Consider the following 18,548-nt stretch of genomic DNA (forward strand, 5'->3'; position numbering starts at 1 on the left):
TTACAAAAATACACAGGGAATCAGAGCTGGATAAAAAGCCTGTTTAATTCCAGAGTCGTGCTCTGCTCCCTCTGCTCAGATATCCATTCCAGAGGAGCAGCACATGGGTACATGCACACACTGCTCAGCCAAGTAACAAAGTCCACTGTTCATAATGCACACCAGGCTGGGGAGGTGTTTAACTCTTAAATCAGTAAAGAAAAACAAACCAAAATAAAGAAACTGCTTTTCTTATCAGAAAGATCCCAATTTCAGTCCAACAGAAGTTCCTCAGCCTGATTTCCCTCTGTAAATCCAAGAACCAATGTCCTGTGGATGTCTTAACCTGTCATTTATCATTAGAGATTTACAGAGAGCAACAGTCCAGGACAAACCTTTGCCGTTTGCAGAGCTCTGGTGTATTTCCAGTTCCATCTGTGCTCTCAGGCAGTGGTTCCTGCACCCCAAAAGCCACAGCCTCACAGAGAATGGCAAGCAGGAGGGAGAAGTGAGAGCCTCCAGAGGTGGCTCACTCTATGGCTCCACTCCTGCTATTTCCTGGGTTGAACAGTATGAAAGGGAGTGGCCCAAGCAGAATAGGTGTGTCTGTGTTCCCAAACAGTTTAAAGGAAGAGTGAGTATTTTCCTCTAGATATTATTCCATTACTAATTGAGACCTTGGTATGCTGTCTTTCAAACAATGACATGCCTTATGTTCTGACCATCTCAAATCAGCTGATATTATTGATAACTTTCTTTTTCATACAAAAGGATCCTAACCAGCAGCCTTAAAGGCTGACTGCAACCAGAGGGGATTTTGTCCTGAGACTGTTTTCTGTCTGTTTTACTCTGCATCTCATCTCCACTCCAGTGCTGCTGTTTTATGGCTATACTGCACCTAAACAAAGGAGGAAGAGCCTGTCAAAGAAACACTTTTACCCATTTTCACACACACTCAGAACAGGGAAATCTGAAGTCCCAGGCATCTTCCCTCTGCTCCCACCACACCCCTCCCAGCAGAGGCAATTAGGCCACTTGTAAGTGCAGACTTCCAGGCATTTCCTTCTACGCACTTGCACATACCCAGAGACAAACTGTTCCTGGAGCAGCTGAATTAATGAATCTTTTTGTTCTGATTGATTTGCGTCCAACATCCTCAGCACCATCGGGTTTGCCCTACCTCCTTGTAACATCCTCTTGGCAATACCATCCCCAGAATTACTTCCAGTTCCTTTCCATTTGTCTGGTTTCCCAGTTCCTTTCCATGCCCATTAAATCATCCCCAGAACCCTTAAGCTGTCTCCTTTAACTGCTTCAGATTCTTGCTGAATTTCTGCTCTCACCTCCTGAGCTGCACATTCTCTTCTTTCACTCCTTCTCCCCTGTACTCATACTAATGGTTAGAACCTTTAAGTTCTGTTCCCCTGGAAGGAGAAGAGAGGGAAGACTGAAATAGAAGTCATTTAACCCTAATCCTAGGAAATTTGACTGAAAAGCATCCAAGCACAAGGTGCAGAAACTGACAACTTGCAACCTGAAACCCTTCTAGAGCACACTCACTCTCCTCGGTATATTAGGATGGACTGAGAGATGCTGCTGAAAAAATAATCCCATTTTAGCACTGAGATTTCACGTCAGATGACAAAAAATTACCACTTCTCCTCTAAACATGAATGAAAATATGCCAGAAACATATAAAAACTTTTGGCTTCTTGGTTGGAAACTGCTAAATGTGACCAAATTTTGGCCAAGTACTTTTATTCCCTCCTTCAAACGCTAAATCCTGAATTTCCTGGACTCCTGACTTCATTTTTCCCACAATGAATTATCATCTCAGCCAGCTTGTTAAAATTACAGTAATTCAGATGCACAGACAAATGTAAACACAGACACAGAACCTGGTCTCTCTACCTTAATTCTCAGCCTGACATTGTTCTCCTGTGGTTTTATAAATTTTATTTGCTGCCAAATTAAGTGGAGAGCAGGACAGGGTGTTTACTCCTTGGACTTTAACATGCCTGACTAAAAATGAATAGCTCATCAGAAACACTGCTTTCTTTCCATCCCCATTCTCCTTTTTAATAATCAAAGCACTCCACACTTTAATTACCATTACTAATCCTCTGACGTGGTAAGCAGATACAATTATTCTTGTTCTACAGACAAAAAATTAAACTACTATATTCCCAGGAGTGTTGACCACTAGCATTTATTTATTTTATTTGATCTGCTCCTAGATACAACTGCATGCTGTGTTTCTGTCCCAGATAAAATGGTGAAAACTGGCTCAGAAATAAGGAGACATGTTCCTCAAGTTCACCAGTGTGGTTTCTTTTGTTAATACATTTATGTAATTTTTTGTTTAGGTGAAGAGGTGAAGAAGGAAGATGAGAATGATTCAATACACATCTCCATTTTATACAAGTCATCACATTCTCAGTAGCTGGCTATTATTAGTACCTACAACATTAGACATCATATTCAAGACAGGTATAAATACAAATCATCTATATGGCTGTTAATGTAAAAAACATCACCTCTGTGACAGAGATGATTGCATTTTCACTTCCATTTAGGTTCAGTTAATCAGTCATACCTTGCAGCTTTGTACAGCGCCATCACTTCTCCTTGTTCAAGTTCTGAGTCCCAGCTCAGGACCTTCTGTTTCCTAAAGCTGAAGGTCCAGTCTCCAGGAATTTCAGAGTATTTAGAATCTGCCAATGCTGCCATAAACACTGTATGTTGTTCTCATGGAAAAATAAAAGCCACGTAAATCTTGCCAAGTGACAAGACTTGGAAATACTGCAGTCTATTATGCTCAGCAGAGATGTTTTTGTTGGCTATTAAAGCTCAGCTGAGACTTTCTGGCTGTTAGTTCTCCAGCAATTTCACTGGATTTAGCTTATTCCATCCTACACAGTTCTCAGGCTTATTGTAATTCCTACAAAGTGACTGAAATAATCAATCCCTGTGCTGCAAGGGATATGCTGAACTACACTGTCACCAGAAAAACAAAAAGACAACAGTGCTCTCCACAACTCCATCACAAAAACCAACAATCTGACTGACATTTCTTGAATTTGAAAGTTCAGTTATACAATTTTCCTTTTTATAATCACTCTTTTTTCTCCCTGCAGTCTTCACATAACCCAAACAGAAGCTCCCACATTCATAAGCTACCTACTAGCAGGGTGGTAACCTGCTAGTAGGTAGTTTATGACTAACCTACTAATCAAGAATTTTATCAGCCACTTCAGAAAACCATGGATTCATGAATCAGCACACTCTCACAGCACCCAGTAGGAAACAGGCAAGGCATCACAGTTTTTCCTTCAAGTTTCAAAATAATTTCTTCCTAGATGACATAGGACCATCTTAATTCAGCCTGCTCCCTGGAAGATTCTATCCCTGTTGAGATATTCTTTCCATACTACAGATGAGGAAAACACTGGGCAAACTGACTGATCTTTCCAGGACAACAAATGTCTGTGCCCAGCTTAGAAACTGAATCAAGGTCTCATGAATCCCAAACTTAAGGTCTAGCCATCACACCTCCTGTTTGAAGAAAATTATTTATTAAAAAAAAAAAAAAAACCCAGAAAGAAAAAAAAAACCTCAAAGACTTCAAAGGATATCAATAAGCTCTTACCAAAGGAAATGAACTTACCCTGTTCCCTCATAGTTGATCTTCTTATGTGTTCTCACTTCCAGTCCCATATAATGGAAAATGCCCCTGCACAGTCCCTGTGGGTGCCACAGCCTTTTCACCAGAGCTGGCTCATAAGGGACAGTGCCACAACCAACACATCACAAGAGCAAAATTACAAGCAGACTCTTCCTCACTATTTCAGCAAATAATTTTCCTCACAATACAAGTTGACACTCCTGATTGCTGGTAATTCTTTTCATTTACAGTTTCCAGGGGTGATTCCTCCAGATTTTTTGCCCCGTTCTTTGAAATTATTATATCAGTTTCACTGTCTCTGCCTTGCAGCAGAAACAAATTTATAATAACTTCCTCAGAGCTGGCACACAGCAATTATTTTCAAGTGCAACTGCTTAGAACAAGTATTATGCCATGTCTCCTGTGCTCCAGAAGAACGAAACTTTACAGACATACAAAGTGTAGCCAAGCAAACACTCCTTTCTTGTGCATTTCTAACTGCATCCTAATTATAGCATTTTACATGCATTTATGTGCCTTTCATCCTAGGGTATCCCAGAGCATTTTGTAAACTGTCACAGGGTTTTAAAAGGAAGCCTATATTAACCCAGAGCTACTCATACCAGACATCTCCAGAATCCAGTGCAGCAGCCTGTAGATAAATTCATTATGAGAGAGATTTGGGCCAATGGCAGAACACTGAATCTCTGTAGTTCGGGAAAGACCCTCCCTCCCCCTTCAGCCATCATTTGAAATTCTTGCATATCCATTTCGTTTGATGGTCTCAATGTTTTAAAAACATTAACTAACTTGTACAGTATTTTAATTAGTTAAGGCATAAACAAAGATCTAAAACCTGCAACAGGAAGTGCTTAAGGGAAAAAGCTTTAGTACCACGGCAAATACTCAGAGATCCTTCTAGATTCTCTCTCACATTGCAGCAAAATGCTGATTTAGCTTTAGGCTGCCTCCAGATCAGAGTTTAATAGCTACTAATGCACCTATTTTCCACATTTTTTTCTAAATCCTTTTGGAATACATCCCTGCTTTTTATTAATCTACACTCTGAGGTAGTGAGCTCCATCCTGTATTCCAGTGCTGTATGAAGAAATGATTCCAAAAGAGCTTTTGTTCTGATTTGATTAGGTTGAGGCCAAAATACTTATATCCTCAGGGAAAATAAGAAAAAAAAATTCTCTACATGCTTCTTCTGCACAAAGATTCTACAATATTTTATCATGTCTCTCAACACCACTCAGTTTTACAGGTAAACAAACACAGCAGCTAATTTTTTCCAGCAAAATAATCTGAAACAAGGCTTCACATCTGCATGAATACAAGCTGTTTATTTTTAGATGCCTAATTTTAGGCAGCTCGTTTTAAAAATTCCACCCATACAGACGCCAAGTTATTTTCCGAGGTCACACACTGAGGCAGCGACAGCCCTGATGAAAAAGCCCAGGCATCCTTGTCCTCACAATCATTATCAGAAGGCAAAGAGAAGGGGTAAACTGCACACTCCCCAACATACCCATGCAGGAAGGAAGGAGACTGAGTCAATTCTACTGGGATTTCAATCTGTGCTTGTTAGAAATACAGATATTCCAGCTGGGATGCACCGAGCTTTAAACAGTTTCTAGATTAAAATGGCAGCCTCCCATTACATTTAATTTCAAGATTTACTTAACAATTTGCAATTCCCTAAGCTAAGCTAAGTCTTTGTAAAGCCAGAAAAACATGGAACCTCCCTCTGCTTTTCCAGGATCCAAGGTAGCTTGGAAACTTGCTGATACTGATTGCTTTCCCCTGACTTGGCTTTAATTCAGGCGCCAGGCAACGGATCACAAATGGATAACATGAAGATAAAATATTTGGCAGACAATTGACTGTCACACGCTTTCTGTTGCCAAGAAACAAAACAGGATGTATTAGAAGTATTTCATTAATTAACTTTTCTGTAATTCTGTTTTTTATTGGCATCTTGTTGGTTAAGCAAATGGTTTTTCTTTCAGAGGGAAAGTGTGCTAAGCCTAAACAGATACTTTTAATACATCAGAGGCTGGCATTTAACAGATCTTTACAATAAATAACTTTGGACCAGATCCTCTGCTAGTTACAGTTGGTTTTTCTTCCTGATACTAAAAAAAACCCTCCTTTCTTTTTGAAAGAGATTAGGTTAGTGGAGAGATCAGTTTACATCAGCTGACAATTTGAATACTAATTTTCTGCCATCTCTTTTCCTTCAGCTTCAGGGAGTTACTAAATTATTTACTACAGGACTGAAATCATAATTTGTTGTCTCATTAGTTGCTTTTAAGAAGTTCAGTGCAGAGTTTTTCTCAATGCTCCTAATTTTGATACAAGTTAGTTGCAACTATGATCTTGCCAAACAATTCTCCTGGAAAAGAAAAATACCCAGATTCTGTTAGTGGCAGAATAATGTTTACATCCTTAATTTTTTTCCAAGGAGAACTCAACCTTTCAAGAAGTCAGCTAAGACCTAAATGAAAGGCCTGGCTGAGGGATTAATTCACAATGAGTAATAGTTGTAATGATTGTCAGACAACAAAAACTTGGTCTTTATTCCATTAATGCAATTGGTCTTCATTATATTAATAAAGCCCAGGTCTGTAAGCACTGCCCATGAAAAAAGCTTGGTGATGTTCCCACAGGTATTTTGAACAAGTGAATGTTTGCTACAATAAGTTAAACCAAACCTGAAATGCTGAAGACTACTTTCAGTGTACACCTCTATGACCACAACAGCATTGTTTTGAAAAAAAAGCTGGTTTAAACAGTGCCTCCACTGTTTTCTTTAATGTCAGTGAAAACTTTTCTTATGCCCTGAATATTGTTCAGAGTGAGACAGGGTTCTGTTTATGCTCTGCAGAGAGATGAAGAAAAACAGGGAAGTAAACCCAATTTTCTCTGCAAACCCTGGATGCAAATGCAAAGGTTTCTAGCCCACAGCATAAACAGCAACAGGCAAAAGTCAATATTGCAAATGTTCTTCTTCAGCCTTAACAAAAGCAGCATTATGTGTGTCAGGATTTTTAGTACAACACATCACACAGGGCTGTCAGCTCAGGAGCTCCTCAGGCTGTGAGGCACACCAGGACAGGAGCAATACTCAGGGTTAGGTTGATGGCACACCAGACAGGAGTTAGGGGCTCTGACATGGCACACCAGGACAGGTTAGGGGTTCTCACATGGCACACCAGGACAGGAGCAATACTCAGGGTTAGGGGCTCTGACATGGCACACCAGGACAGGAGCAATACTCAGGGTTAGGGGTTCCTGAGCCTGTGCCCATCCTCAGCACTCAGCCTCCCACCTGCCACGGTGAGAGTCCTTAAAATGGAAGTTTTGTAATTTAACAGCATCTCTAGGACATTACATCCTTTGCAAGAATGAAAGGAGAATGCTAATGTCATCTCTGAAGTGAAGAGTTCACTGTTCTTTTGTATAAGAAATTGAGGTGTGGGACAGAGGAAAAGTATCATACCTAGAGGGAAGGAATGGATGCAACTTCCCAGTGTGTCACATAAATAAATAAAAATAATAAATAAATAAATTTTAAAAATATATAAAAATAAATGCTGACAGTCTGTCAGCAGTCACAGGCTGTAACACCCCACAGCCCCATGCAGAGCTGATGGAGCTCCAGCTGAACTTGATCAGGTTCTGTGAGAAGTTCTGGAGCAAGGTGGGAACTGGACTCTTCTCCCAAGTTACAGACGACAGGACAAGAGGAAATGGCCTCAAGTTGTGCCAGGGAAGGCTGCACCTGGATGTCAGGAAAATGCTCCCCACTGACTGGGCTGTCCAGCACAAGGGAAGGGTGGAGTCACCGACCCTGGAGGTGTTTAACAGATCTGCAGATGTGGCACTTGGGGACATGGTTTAGTGGTGGATGTGCCACTGCTGGGTTAACAGTTGGACACGATGATCTTAAATGTCCTTTCCACTCTAGGATTCTATGTAACATTTACAAGTTCCATGGTGTAGGAGTAACTTTCCTTTACTAAATTCATTTATGGGATGTTCATAAACTTCTCTTGTCACAACTTCATCCATTATTGAAAATGGATGAAGTTTTTTCTGCCTTCAAAAATATCATACACTTTCTGATGCATGTCCTGACAGGTACATTTCTCTTTGACTGAACTGAAGCAACACATCCCTGTTTAGAGACCTACCCAGCACCATCCTGTCATCAAACAAGGCATCAGCATTCTTAATCATTCACACCCCAGTAAACTCCAACTGTACAACAAAAATCCTTCTTTTTAGGCCCCAAGCACACAAAGGCCTCTTTCTAGATAAAACTGAATTTCAACCAATTTCTAGAATACACAAGACAGTTTCTGTTTGGTTTAAGTGCAGATGCACCTAATGGGAATATTAAAAATGAGAACAAATGAACAGTGTGGCCCAACAAAAAAATAAGTTGTCTTTTCAATAACTTAGAATTGCTCAGATAAATCACAAATATATCTAAAGACCAAGGCTCAAAAATCTGCTAGAAGGGAAATATCTCAAGCAGTTACAGGTTTTTATAGTCCTACATTTGCTTTAAGTATTAGGCACTGTTGATAGATAAGCATATTGGAAGAATTCAAATTATGCTTTATAACTCTTTTTTCTTCTTTGCTGCAAGGCAATTTTTATCTCAGCCTGTTGGCTTATATTAAAAATTCTTTCATTAAATTTTTATCACCTCTGATATTTCTACATATGAGATGGGACTCTAGACTAAGGAATTTATTTCTTATCACTGGGATTAAAGCAAGGTGATACAGAAACCTAAACAAAAGGAGTTTTTTACAGCCATAAATTTAACATGTCTCATTAATAGACTCAATATATCATATCAGGATGTCAACCAGTAGTGAATTTGAGTAAATAATGTTGGGAGGTGGTGTTGTTTGTTTGTTTTGGTTGTTTTTCTTATTTTGCTAAGGTAAGCTGAGAAAACTGAAAGTGTTAATGTAAGAGACCTCAGGAGCAACTACACTCAGTTATTTAAAAAATAAGCAGTAAAGGAAATTAAACAAGCAGAACTATGGAGGATTAAAATTGATAGCAGGATTAAAATTTATAGAGGTTGTTAAGCCAAAAGAAAGGAAGATTTATTCTTCTTTTAATTCACATTCACGGAATCAGTGGTTCTATTTATTTGTTTATCACCTGTGTTTCAAAGGACAGAAAATGAGAACCATGTCCACTGTTACCTGCCATATCTAAGTGGCAGTTTCACATTGCTTATTCCTCATATTCCTCATTGCTCTTCCTGTACTCATACCCATGCATTATAAACCACACCCAGAGCACAGAGGGCTCTCTGAGTGCAACTCCTTATTCCATTCTGCCCAAAATTTCTGCTACAGCAAGCAGAAATCTGCCAAGGACTTACACACGGGACAAGAGACCAAAAATATTGAAATTCACATGGACCATCACTCGTTTGTCAGGTCATTCACCATGAGGAGGACGAGGTTTAAAAGGAAGAGCCCTGACAAGCCAGAGCAATGCTTGGGGGATGGAGGAGGAGGAGATCATTGCTTACGTGAATGCTGGAACTCCTCTGATGTCAGATCCTACCTCATGGCCAGTGCTTGCTTTTACAAGCACTGTCACTTAAGATATGAGTAAGGATGATAAGATTTCAGCCTAAAAAAAGCACAGCCTGTGCCTACTGAGTGCAGATCACAGTGTGCAGGTCGAATTGCTGAAGGGCAGGAGCCCCTACATTCAGCAGTCTACTGCCACCAGATTCCCAGAGCCTTAAAAGAGAATCACAGAGCAAATCCAGCTGGAAGGGACCTCTGGAAGTCTCCAGCTCAAGCTTCTGCCCAAAGCAGGGCTAGGTCCAAATCAAGCTGCTCAGGGCCTTTTTCCATCAATGTCTGAAAATGTCCAGAGACTGCACAACTTTTCTGGGTAATCTTATCAGGGGTTTGGACACATGCATGGTGAAAAAAGATTTCCTTTTATTTAGTTGGAATTTCTCTTGGTGCACTTTGTTTCTGCTGTTTTCTGCCCTTCCACTATGCACCAAGGAGAGCGTGGGAAGGGGTTTATTCAGAAATGGATCCACTCAGGTAGTTGAAACCATCAATTGTACCTGCCCTTAGCATCCTCTTCCCTAGGCCCACACAAAGCCAGTGCCTTCAGCTTTTCCATGCAGGTCCCAAGCTCCAGATCCCTAATCAGCACTCTGCTGCAGTTGCTCATTTGTCAGCTTTTTTTTTTTTTGCACAAGAGGGTGAGTGTAAAACTGGAAAAAAAATTGGAAACGATTCCAGAGGAAGCCCTCAGTGCTGAGCATAGAGGAGCAATCACTTCCCCTATCTGCCAGCTATGTTCTGCCAAATCTTGTAAATCTTACTCTGCTCTGCAGCAAGCTTTCAGTGGCACCAGGACACACTGCTGACTCATGTTCCTGCCCCTCAGGACCTGCCAGTCTCTTTCTGCAGAGATGCCACCTGGCCAGCTGCTCCCAGAATGGCAACCCCATCAATGTGCAAGACTGCCACTGTCTTTGCCATCACATAATTCTTGCTGGCCCATTCTCCCAGAATGCTTAAGTCCCTCTGAATGGCAGCCCTGTCCTCCCTGCAGTGCCCTGGCTGTTTCTCCCACCCTGATGTCACATGTGAATGTGCTATGGGGACACTCTGCCCCACCTCTGAGGTCACTGATGAAGATGTCGGACAGAGCAGCTCCAGCACCAAGCCCTGATCAAGCACTGCTTGGCACAGGCTGTTAGCTGGACACTGATACTTCAAGCCTGAAGGTCTAGCCAGCTTTCCACAAACTTTTTACTCCACCCATTTGGCCCACAATCCCCAGTTTGACTGCTATGTGGAATCGATCTCTTTGTGCAGTGGCTGGGAGAACAGTGAGTGCACTTCTCAAAGCTGCACCCCTGCTACACACCAAAGTCCAGACAGAAATGGAAACAATCAGTGCTTGTGTCACCAGCTGAGAATTACTCCCTTTCCCCTGCAGCACTACAATAACTTACTCCCTCTGTCCATCTTTTTCCTATTATATTCACAGAAGGGATCCCAGCAAGGCCTTTTAACACCTTGTTCTCCTGTTATTAATTAATCTGCTCTCCTGCAAAGAACAGAAGCAGCTAAGATGTGGTCTGTTTCTTCTATTTAAAGGATGGGCTGTTACAGCCAGCCAGCCATCCATCCCAGATGAATCAGAAAGCAATTCTAGCCTTCAGCCTCTGAGAACACTTGGAACAATTTTAAGAACAAAAATTAATACAAGCAAATGAAATTAAGATGGCATTTAACTGAGCATTTAGTCAGCAGTTTATGCACACTGGCGACACCCACACACCAATTCTACTAATTTTTATCACGAGTTCCATATTCACTCCATGACAAATAGAAAGTGAAAAATACTCCACCCAACAAACAGCTGGCCTTTTAGCAGCTATTTGTTTTTGTGCACTAAAAGGATCAGAAGCTGCACTCAAGGTCACTCAAGGTCAGCTGTGCTGCCAATGCAGGCAGTCCAAAACAAATTCCACCTGGTGTACCTGTCTGCCATCAGCAATGGGAAAGGCTGAATAACACATTCCTTAAAGACACCTGCAATGGAAACACAAATCCTTTGTTCCACTCTGAGCAACTGAGCTTTTTATGCAGACACCTTTACATGGATCACACATTCTCGGAAGCTCAGTTTCCAGATAACTTTATTACTGTGTCACTAATTTTTCCAGCTCAGAATTATTTTCAGCTTCCGATCAAATGCTATTTTTAAACTTAAACCTTGGAAAGAAAATTGTCCTGGTGGTGCCTGGACTAAATTAATGATTAGTATTATTTTTTCATCCATCTAAAATACGAAAATAACAAGGAACTATGGTGTTACCCACCAATGGAAAAAAAAAAAAAACCTGAACAAACCAAAACCCTTAAATGCTATGTAGTCCACATTTAAGAGAGGTCATTTTGTATCAAAGAGATGAGACTTTATTTTCCTTATCTCTAGGCCACCCATAACTTATTCCAAGAGGGACCAGAATATATTATAAAACTGTCTTTCACAATCTCCTTCTAATCTGGCCCTACCAAATCCCCCTTGCCCACCCCCCCTTTTCTAGACATCTGCCTCAGCAAACAAAGACATAATCTTTACTGTGACCATAAATTAATTTGAAAAGCAGAAATTCCTGGAATTCTATAATGAAATTCCCCTTTTCCAAAAAGGCACATTTAGAAAATTTGAGAGTACAAGCACCTTCCAAACTAAACAAATGAGCTGGGTCATCACAGAAGTAATTCTTAATGTTCTTCAATTACAGCCATGTAAGAAAACCAAAAATCTAATCATGGAAATAATCAGCAGTACCTCCAGCCCAATATGCATTTTACACTGTCAGAAATTAAAAACACTGCTCTACTGTGCAAATGGTGTTACTTTTGGGTTATGATACATCAAAATCAGGAGAAAAAATAGCCTAAGTATTTCTGTCCCATTGAAGTTGCATGAAAAATAAAAAACTTCTAGCATATAATGCAATTAAAGCAGATGATAAATCCTGACTCTGTAGAAGGCACTGCTTCCCACTCAATTCTGCCACAGCAGAGCACATGATCCTTTCCAACACAAACACACACACCCAAATGTGAAGGCATCTTCTCATAAATTTAAATACACATTATGAATAAAACTACCGTAAGGCAAGCTGACAGGAGACAAGTTGGGAATACCTTGGAAATATTTTAAATAGTTCCAGTGCCTTGGAGAGGTAATTAACTGTCCTGTCCTGAACTAAATAATACAGAAGCTGAAATGCATATTTCAGAGCTGCCTGCAGTGAAATTCCTATTTGCAGCTCAGAATAAGGAAGTTCTATTTAAAGAAAAATCTACTTGAGGGGAGGATGGCTCCAAATCTTTCCTTAATTGAATTCTCACTTAAACTCCTTGTGTAAGTGCCATTACCCAGCGGAGCAGTGAGGTCTCTGCAGACAAACACACACAAACAAACGTGCATTGCTGCCTGCCCAAGTGACCTCCAGGTTCTGTCCCTGGCTGCCCCACTGGGGCTGGACACAGCACCGTGTTCCCTGAGCGTGGCATCTATTCCAGAACTGGGGACAATGCCTCTGCCTTCCCAGCACATGAGGGAAGGTCTGTGTGTCCTCAGAGCAGCCTGAGAGCCATCTCCAGCAGCCCTGCCATGCTCCAGGAGAGCTCTGGGAAGCGAGAGGAGAGGCAGGGACAGGGACAGGGCTGGCACAGGGACGGTGCTGACAGCCGGCCAGCACAGCCTGCCCCAGCTCCTGCTCCTGGACAGCATCCACACAGAGCTCTGCAAGGGCTCAGCCTCAGCCTGGGGTGCCCATGGCTCCACAAGCAAGGCATAAGGTATCAGAGCGCTGGATGGCTTGGTGGTGCCTCTGACAGCCCTTTAGTTGTGACCCTGGTGTGCCATCTCAGATCCGTGGCAGTGCTATTGTGGAAATGATTCAATAGCAAGGGACTAAGACTCTTGGGAAGTCAGTGCACTTAGCAACAGACAGGACAGAAAATTAAAAAAAAAAATCACCTCTGCATATTCCTCAGAACTACCCCATAAAAGCAGAGGCATTTTCCAGGCAGCTCCAAGTTCAAAAGAGATCTCCTGTGATGCTGAATTAGTGCCCATGACCAGCACAAACCTTTAAAAATACCCTATGACAGGGCTTTGAATTTGAGGAGATGTTCAAACATCCTTCTTCAACCAGCAGAGAAAGAAGCCTGTCAGAATATTCTCAATTTTTCCACGTGGCAGAGTGGCACAGGCACAACATAAGAGTGATATTCAAGCTGTAATTTAGAGAGCAAACATAACAAACAGCTCAGAGCAGTTCCCATGCACCCATCCTTTCCTCCTTTTTTACAGCCTTCCTGAATTTAGAAGGGAGATGGAGCTTTTTTAAAACAATGTTGGCTGAGTCACTAATAAGAACAACAGCAACAACAAAAATTACACGCTGGGACTAACTGGCAATATCTGGCAGTAGAGGAGGCCCTCGAGGCACAGAGCCAGACAGCTGGAGCTCACTGGCCAGGTGGTGCATTTGTTCCTTGGGGAACCTGGCATTAGTCTCACCCAGCAGCTGAACCACAGAATAATTCTGGCTTAAGTGTTGGAAAAAGTGTTTAAAGACTTGCTCTCTCAGCTGTGGGTGAAGGTGGCAAACATCAGAGCCAGGGTAAAGCAAATGTAAATTACTGCACTGGGAGTAGGAGGTAGGCAAAATGTACCAGATTTAGAATGAGTGCTCAGTCCCTCATGCAGGCTTGAGGCAATGGCTTTTCACAGAGGAGAAACTTGGACACTGGGGACATGGCCCACTGGGATACTGCAGTGGATCCCTCTCTACAGTAATTACCTGCTGTGGCACTGAGGATGTAGATAGGCAGAATTATTATTGAATGCTGGCAGTCTTTGCACACAGACTATAATAGGTTTTCTGCCTGCAGACATTTCAGAAAACTAATTCAAATTAACATCTGAAATGGATTACAGAAACTACTTCAAAGCCTTTTGTGGACACTCTCATTCATAAGTAACAGTGACCTTTATGAATTTCAGTTAGCTCATTACAAGGATAAATTAAGATAATCAGAGCCCCCTTAACTCTGAATTCACTTCTTTATTTAATTTGGATCAATTATTCCTATGTCTCTCCATCAGACCATGTCAAACTATGAGGCCAGAGAACAAATTCAAAGAAACAAATACTCCTAGGATATCTTCCTGGTCCTTACACTAAGCCCCGTAACACAACATGTTCTCATGTAAGGCTGTGACATTCTTGCTTCTAACACCAAAGTAACTGTGGCTGTAAAACTGTTTTGGATAAAGGGAAAATATCCTGGTAATATCTGAAAGTGATAGAGACACTGCATTGCCTGGACCACTTGCATTGTTTCTTCATGTATTTTAGCTTCTTCTCCAAGACTGTAACATCCACAAAAGTTCTGAGCATGTTTAACTCACCCAGAAGGTCTCAGACCAATGGCAGGAGTAGTGAACAACTGGTAAATCTGTCATAATTAAAATCCTCCTGTCATCTCACTTCACTATCCCCTAAATCCCATTACAAGAGCTGGTTCTCTGTTGGCAACTCTACAGATGCACATGGGACAGCACAGCCAGGTACCACCTGCAATTACAGCATTACAGAAAAGTGCAGCATTTCCCACAAATATTTGGCAGCAAAAGCCCTGTGTACTCCAGAAAAGCAGCCCTTGGAATAGCCAGGGGCAGCCTTTCTCCCACCCCCAGTCCCCTGGAAAGGTTGGGTTCTGGCTGGAGGTCAGTGAGGGACAAGGCACACAGGGTGTCAGGAGTGACAGGGTCCTGTTCCCTCACATCAGAAGAAGCAGCAGAAGCAAATGCTGCATCTGCCAGGCTCTCAGCTCCTCCCCAAGTGCAGACTGTGCACACAGACTGCTGAAGGAGCTCAAAGCAATGAACCCAAACACCCTGCATGCTACCCAAGTCCTCAGAGCTGGAAATAGGCTCAAGGATCTGGTAGCAGTCGCTGGGCGCTGAGGGTTTTCCTTATAACCAGGGTTGCCAGCTGCCTCACTTATGGACAGGAATAACTTGTTTTGACAGATTTACTGCTCTTGCCATTTCCCCCCAAACCTTTAATGAAGTTTTTATGAACCATTTCCTTCAAACACCCTTTCACGAGTTGACAATGCAAGGAAGTTACATTTGCAGAGTGGAACAAAGTCAAACAGACAGATGGGAGGCAAAACAAGCTGAGAAGAAACTCACGCTGCTTGCCAAGCATCTTCCTAATATTTTCCACAACAAGCTGTAAGCAGCATTCCCCACTTTCTCAAATGTCACGTTTTCCCTAAGATCATGATTTTTAAGTCACCTTCTACTCTCTTACAGCATTACTAAAAGAATATAATTAGTCAGATAACCTTTTTGCCTAATTGGAGGAGTAGCTTTGTTATATGCCGCAAGAATCTGTATTTACTGCTCATGTACCTAAAGTGATGAGCAGTGGAGGAACTGAGCACTGATCCAGCTGGTGTGACATTGACTTCCTAAGGAAAATCAGCCCAGTGCCTGTGTGTTAACTGAAGGCTTAGCCAGTTACTTTGAAATTCAGATGAGTGTAAACCTTTGGGACTCCAGACTGAGCTGTGCTGTCAGTGAAACCTGGAGCAGCACAAACTGAGGCCAGTTTGTCCTTGTGTGGTCGCCAATTTCAGTTACCATGGGTTTGCAATGCGCAGGTACAAGGAGGGTGTGTGATGGGAGGGGCTCACCATGATTCTCCCTCCTTGTCTTTAGCATTGCTCACTGGGTGCTGCTGTGGAAGTGCCAACATTACCAACACACAGCCACGAGCAGAAAGGCAGCAGGAGTGAAGCAGGGAAGAGCAAGAAGGAGGTGGTAATGAAATGCCTGCAGTGGCATCCAAGATGTCAGAGCTCAAATCCCACCTGTGTCAGAATTCTTCTGGGATCTTTGTGCACATTTTAACATTTTATCATGCACACCATGACAAAATGTTAAAATGGATGTACACTGGGAAACAATGGTTGTTTCTACTTGCCTTAGGTCTAACACTAAGACTAACAAAAACCTATAAATATTTAAAGTGCTTTGCCTTCTTTAATTGCAGGTTTCCTGAAAGTTCTTATGTAACACTTGTGCAGGAGATGAAGAGAAACCAACCAGACTGTATGCTGCCTTACAGAATGTGTGCCAGCCATCCACACTGTCCTCTGAGTTGTGCATTTAGCACCATCTGTCTCAAAGAATTCAAAGAACTCTACAACTTTTAGTGCACTATGAAGTAGGCTGACACAAAGTCCTGATACACAGAACTCCCCCTTTGCTGAGCAGGAGGGGTTTCACATCCAGAGGACCTGCTGGATAGGACTTGACAGTGCAGTGCTGCTTGGGGGTAAATCCAAATCCTGAGAGCACAGCAGATTGCCTGAAGCCTGTGAACTTCCTCCTGTGATTAAAGTAATTATTTTTAACTGTGAACAACATTTTTGCTTTGTTTTACTGTCCATCTACATTTTGTAATAGAATGAAAAGAGGTCCAGTATTGACTTTCAGAAACATGTGGGTACCCCTTTCCTCTTCAAAACAAAAAAAACCTGAAGATGTCCCAGGGAGGAAAAGCAGAAATGATGTGAGAACAAAGGCAACCTGTCACTTTGCTGAGCATTCTACTTGCAAGTCCACAGCCTAATGAAGACAGGCTCAAGGAAGGCAGCCTTGTGTGGGATGATTTCTACCAGTAAAACTGTAACAAAACAACAGGAAACAAACTGGTGAATGCTGTAGAAGCAAACTGTAACACTTAAGACTAGAAACTCCATTACATGGGATACAACTTCTTGCAACTCGCTGAGACAAGTGGAAAGTACCATAATTAAGTAACCAGACCCTGTTATCTGTATTAAGTAACTTACTGATACATCTAAAAATAATCAAGCATTTAAATGTGGATGAAGAAAACAAATAACAACAACATTAAAATCTGATTGGAGATCTCTGAAATGGTTTCAGGAACTTCAATGCAGTCAGAATCTTGATTTCAGGTGGTATCAACCAGCACCATCACAAGGAGCTCACTGCTACACTGCAAAGTATCATTGACAAATATCCACTGTCAATGTCACTGATAGGCCAAGAATCTGTCATATTCCTCCCTCACAGAAATTCCTGGATGAAAGCTAAAAACAAAGAGCTCAAACTAATATATTCCGTGTAATGGAATTAATTTTCTCTCTTCCTTTCCCTATCACCTCTGTTTATTCCTGTACTTAAGTGTGTGTTTCTGCCTTGTCCCTGGGCAGGCAAACACTTGTTACAAGTGCTGCCTCCAGACTGACTGGCTTTGTACACCAGTACTTGGCAGTAACCTTCTCCTCTTGAAAAGACTAAACAAGGAAGGAAAGAAGGAAGCCTGGGGAACATAAAATGCTAATTGTCATGATGGGGTCTCAAGAGAAAACAGAAAGTTTTACTTTCTTCTACTCTGTTGCATCAGTAATTTGCTAGAAGTCTCAATCTCTAAAAGCTCTTCTAAGCACTGCTGCTATTGCCAGTTTCAAAGTCAAACTCGTTTGTACTCATTGTTTTCACTGGAAAAAAGGGAGGAGGTGGGGTTCATCTGCATTAATGAAAATACATGTGACAGTGCTCCTCCTCTCACCTTATCAGCAGTCAGCAAGTGTTCAGTAAAGCTGATAAGGAACACTCCTCACAGGTACAGATTCATCTTAGGATATTTCTGAGAGACACTTTTACTTATATAGGAATTATTTATTCAGATAAAAAAGGCTGACAGGTCCAGATACTTAGTCCATACTTTTTAGAAGTATTTGGTTTAAACTACTTCTTCTGTAAATGAATATTTATATGGGACTGGATGAGAAGTGTGCCTAGGAAGCTCACCAAATAAAACACCATACTCATATTTCTGAGGCTGTTCCTGATACTGCTTAAAACAGACAATGCAGTGTGGTAAAGGAACAACACAGGGATGGAAAGAGACATGGGAAACAGAATTACCAAGCAAATAACTGAATCTCTTGCTTTATCTGATCAAAGATGGTCTGTGTGTAACCTCTCAAAAATCAAATTCTATCTAAAATTTGCACCCAAAAAAACTATAGTACTTGGAATTACTAGGTACCCTAAAAAAAATTAGCCAAATAGTTTCCAAAGTTTTTTTAAGGAACAGAAGACCCACCCTTACCATTCCGTTCCTGTCAAATCAACACTCAAGATAAAATCCTCACACATGGACAGAAAAACAATTTGAGAGTATTTACTTAAACAATTTAGTACTCCATCTTTTTCATTTGTAAAATGCCACTCTACTCCCTTA

At 41.5% G+C, this 18,548-nt stretch overlaps 1 protein-coding gene across 9 annotated transcripts in view; it reads right to left on the reverse strand.

Moving 5' to 3' along the window:
* Positions 1-18,548, reverse strand: part of ABLIM1 (actin binding LIM protein 1) — a 189,426-nt gene that overhangs the window by 141,532 nt on the left and 29,346 nt on the right. For 6 of the 9 annotated variants that reach the window (XM_030950798.1, XM_030950806.1, XM_030950804.1 and 3 more), the window contains exon 1: positions 375-510. The exons of 1 other annotated variant lie outside the window; for it this stretch is intronic. In XM_030950798.1, the coding sequence (XP_030806658.1) occupies positions 375-414 (40 nt within the window). In that variant the 5' untranslated portion in view covers positions 415-510. Of the gene's footprint in view, positions 1-374; positions 512-2,575; positions 2,737-18,548 lie in introns of those variants that run through there. 2 more of the 9 variants (XM_030950807.1, XM_030950801.1) reach the window with 2 other exon arrangements.

Source organism: Camarhynchus parvulus, chromosome 6 (genome assembly GCF_901933205.1).
Source record: "Camarhynchus parvulus chromosome 6, STF_HiC, whole genome shotgun sequence".
Classification (NCBI taxonomy): Eukaryota; Metazoa; Chordata; class Aves; order Passeriformes; family Thraupidae; genus Camarhynchus; species Camarhynchus parvulus.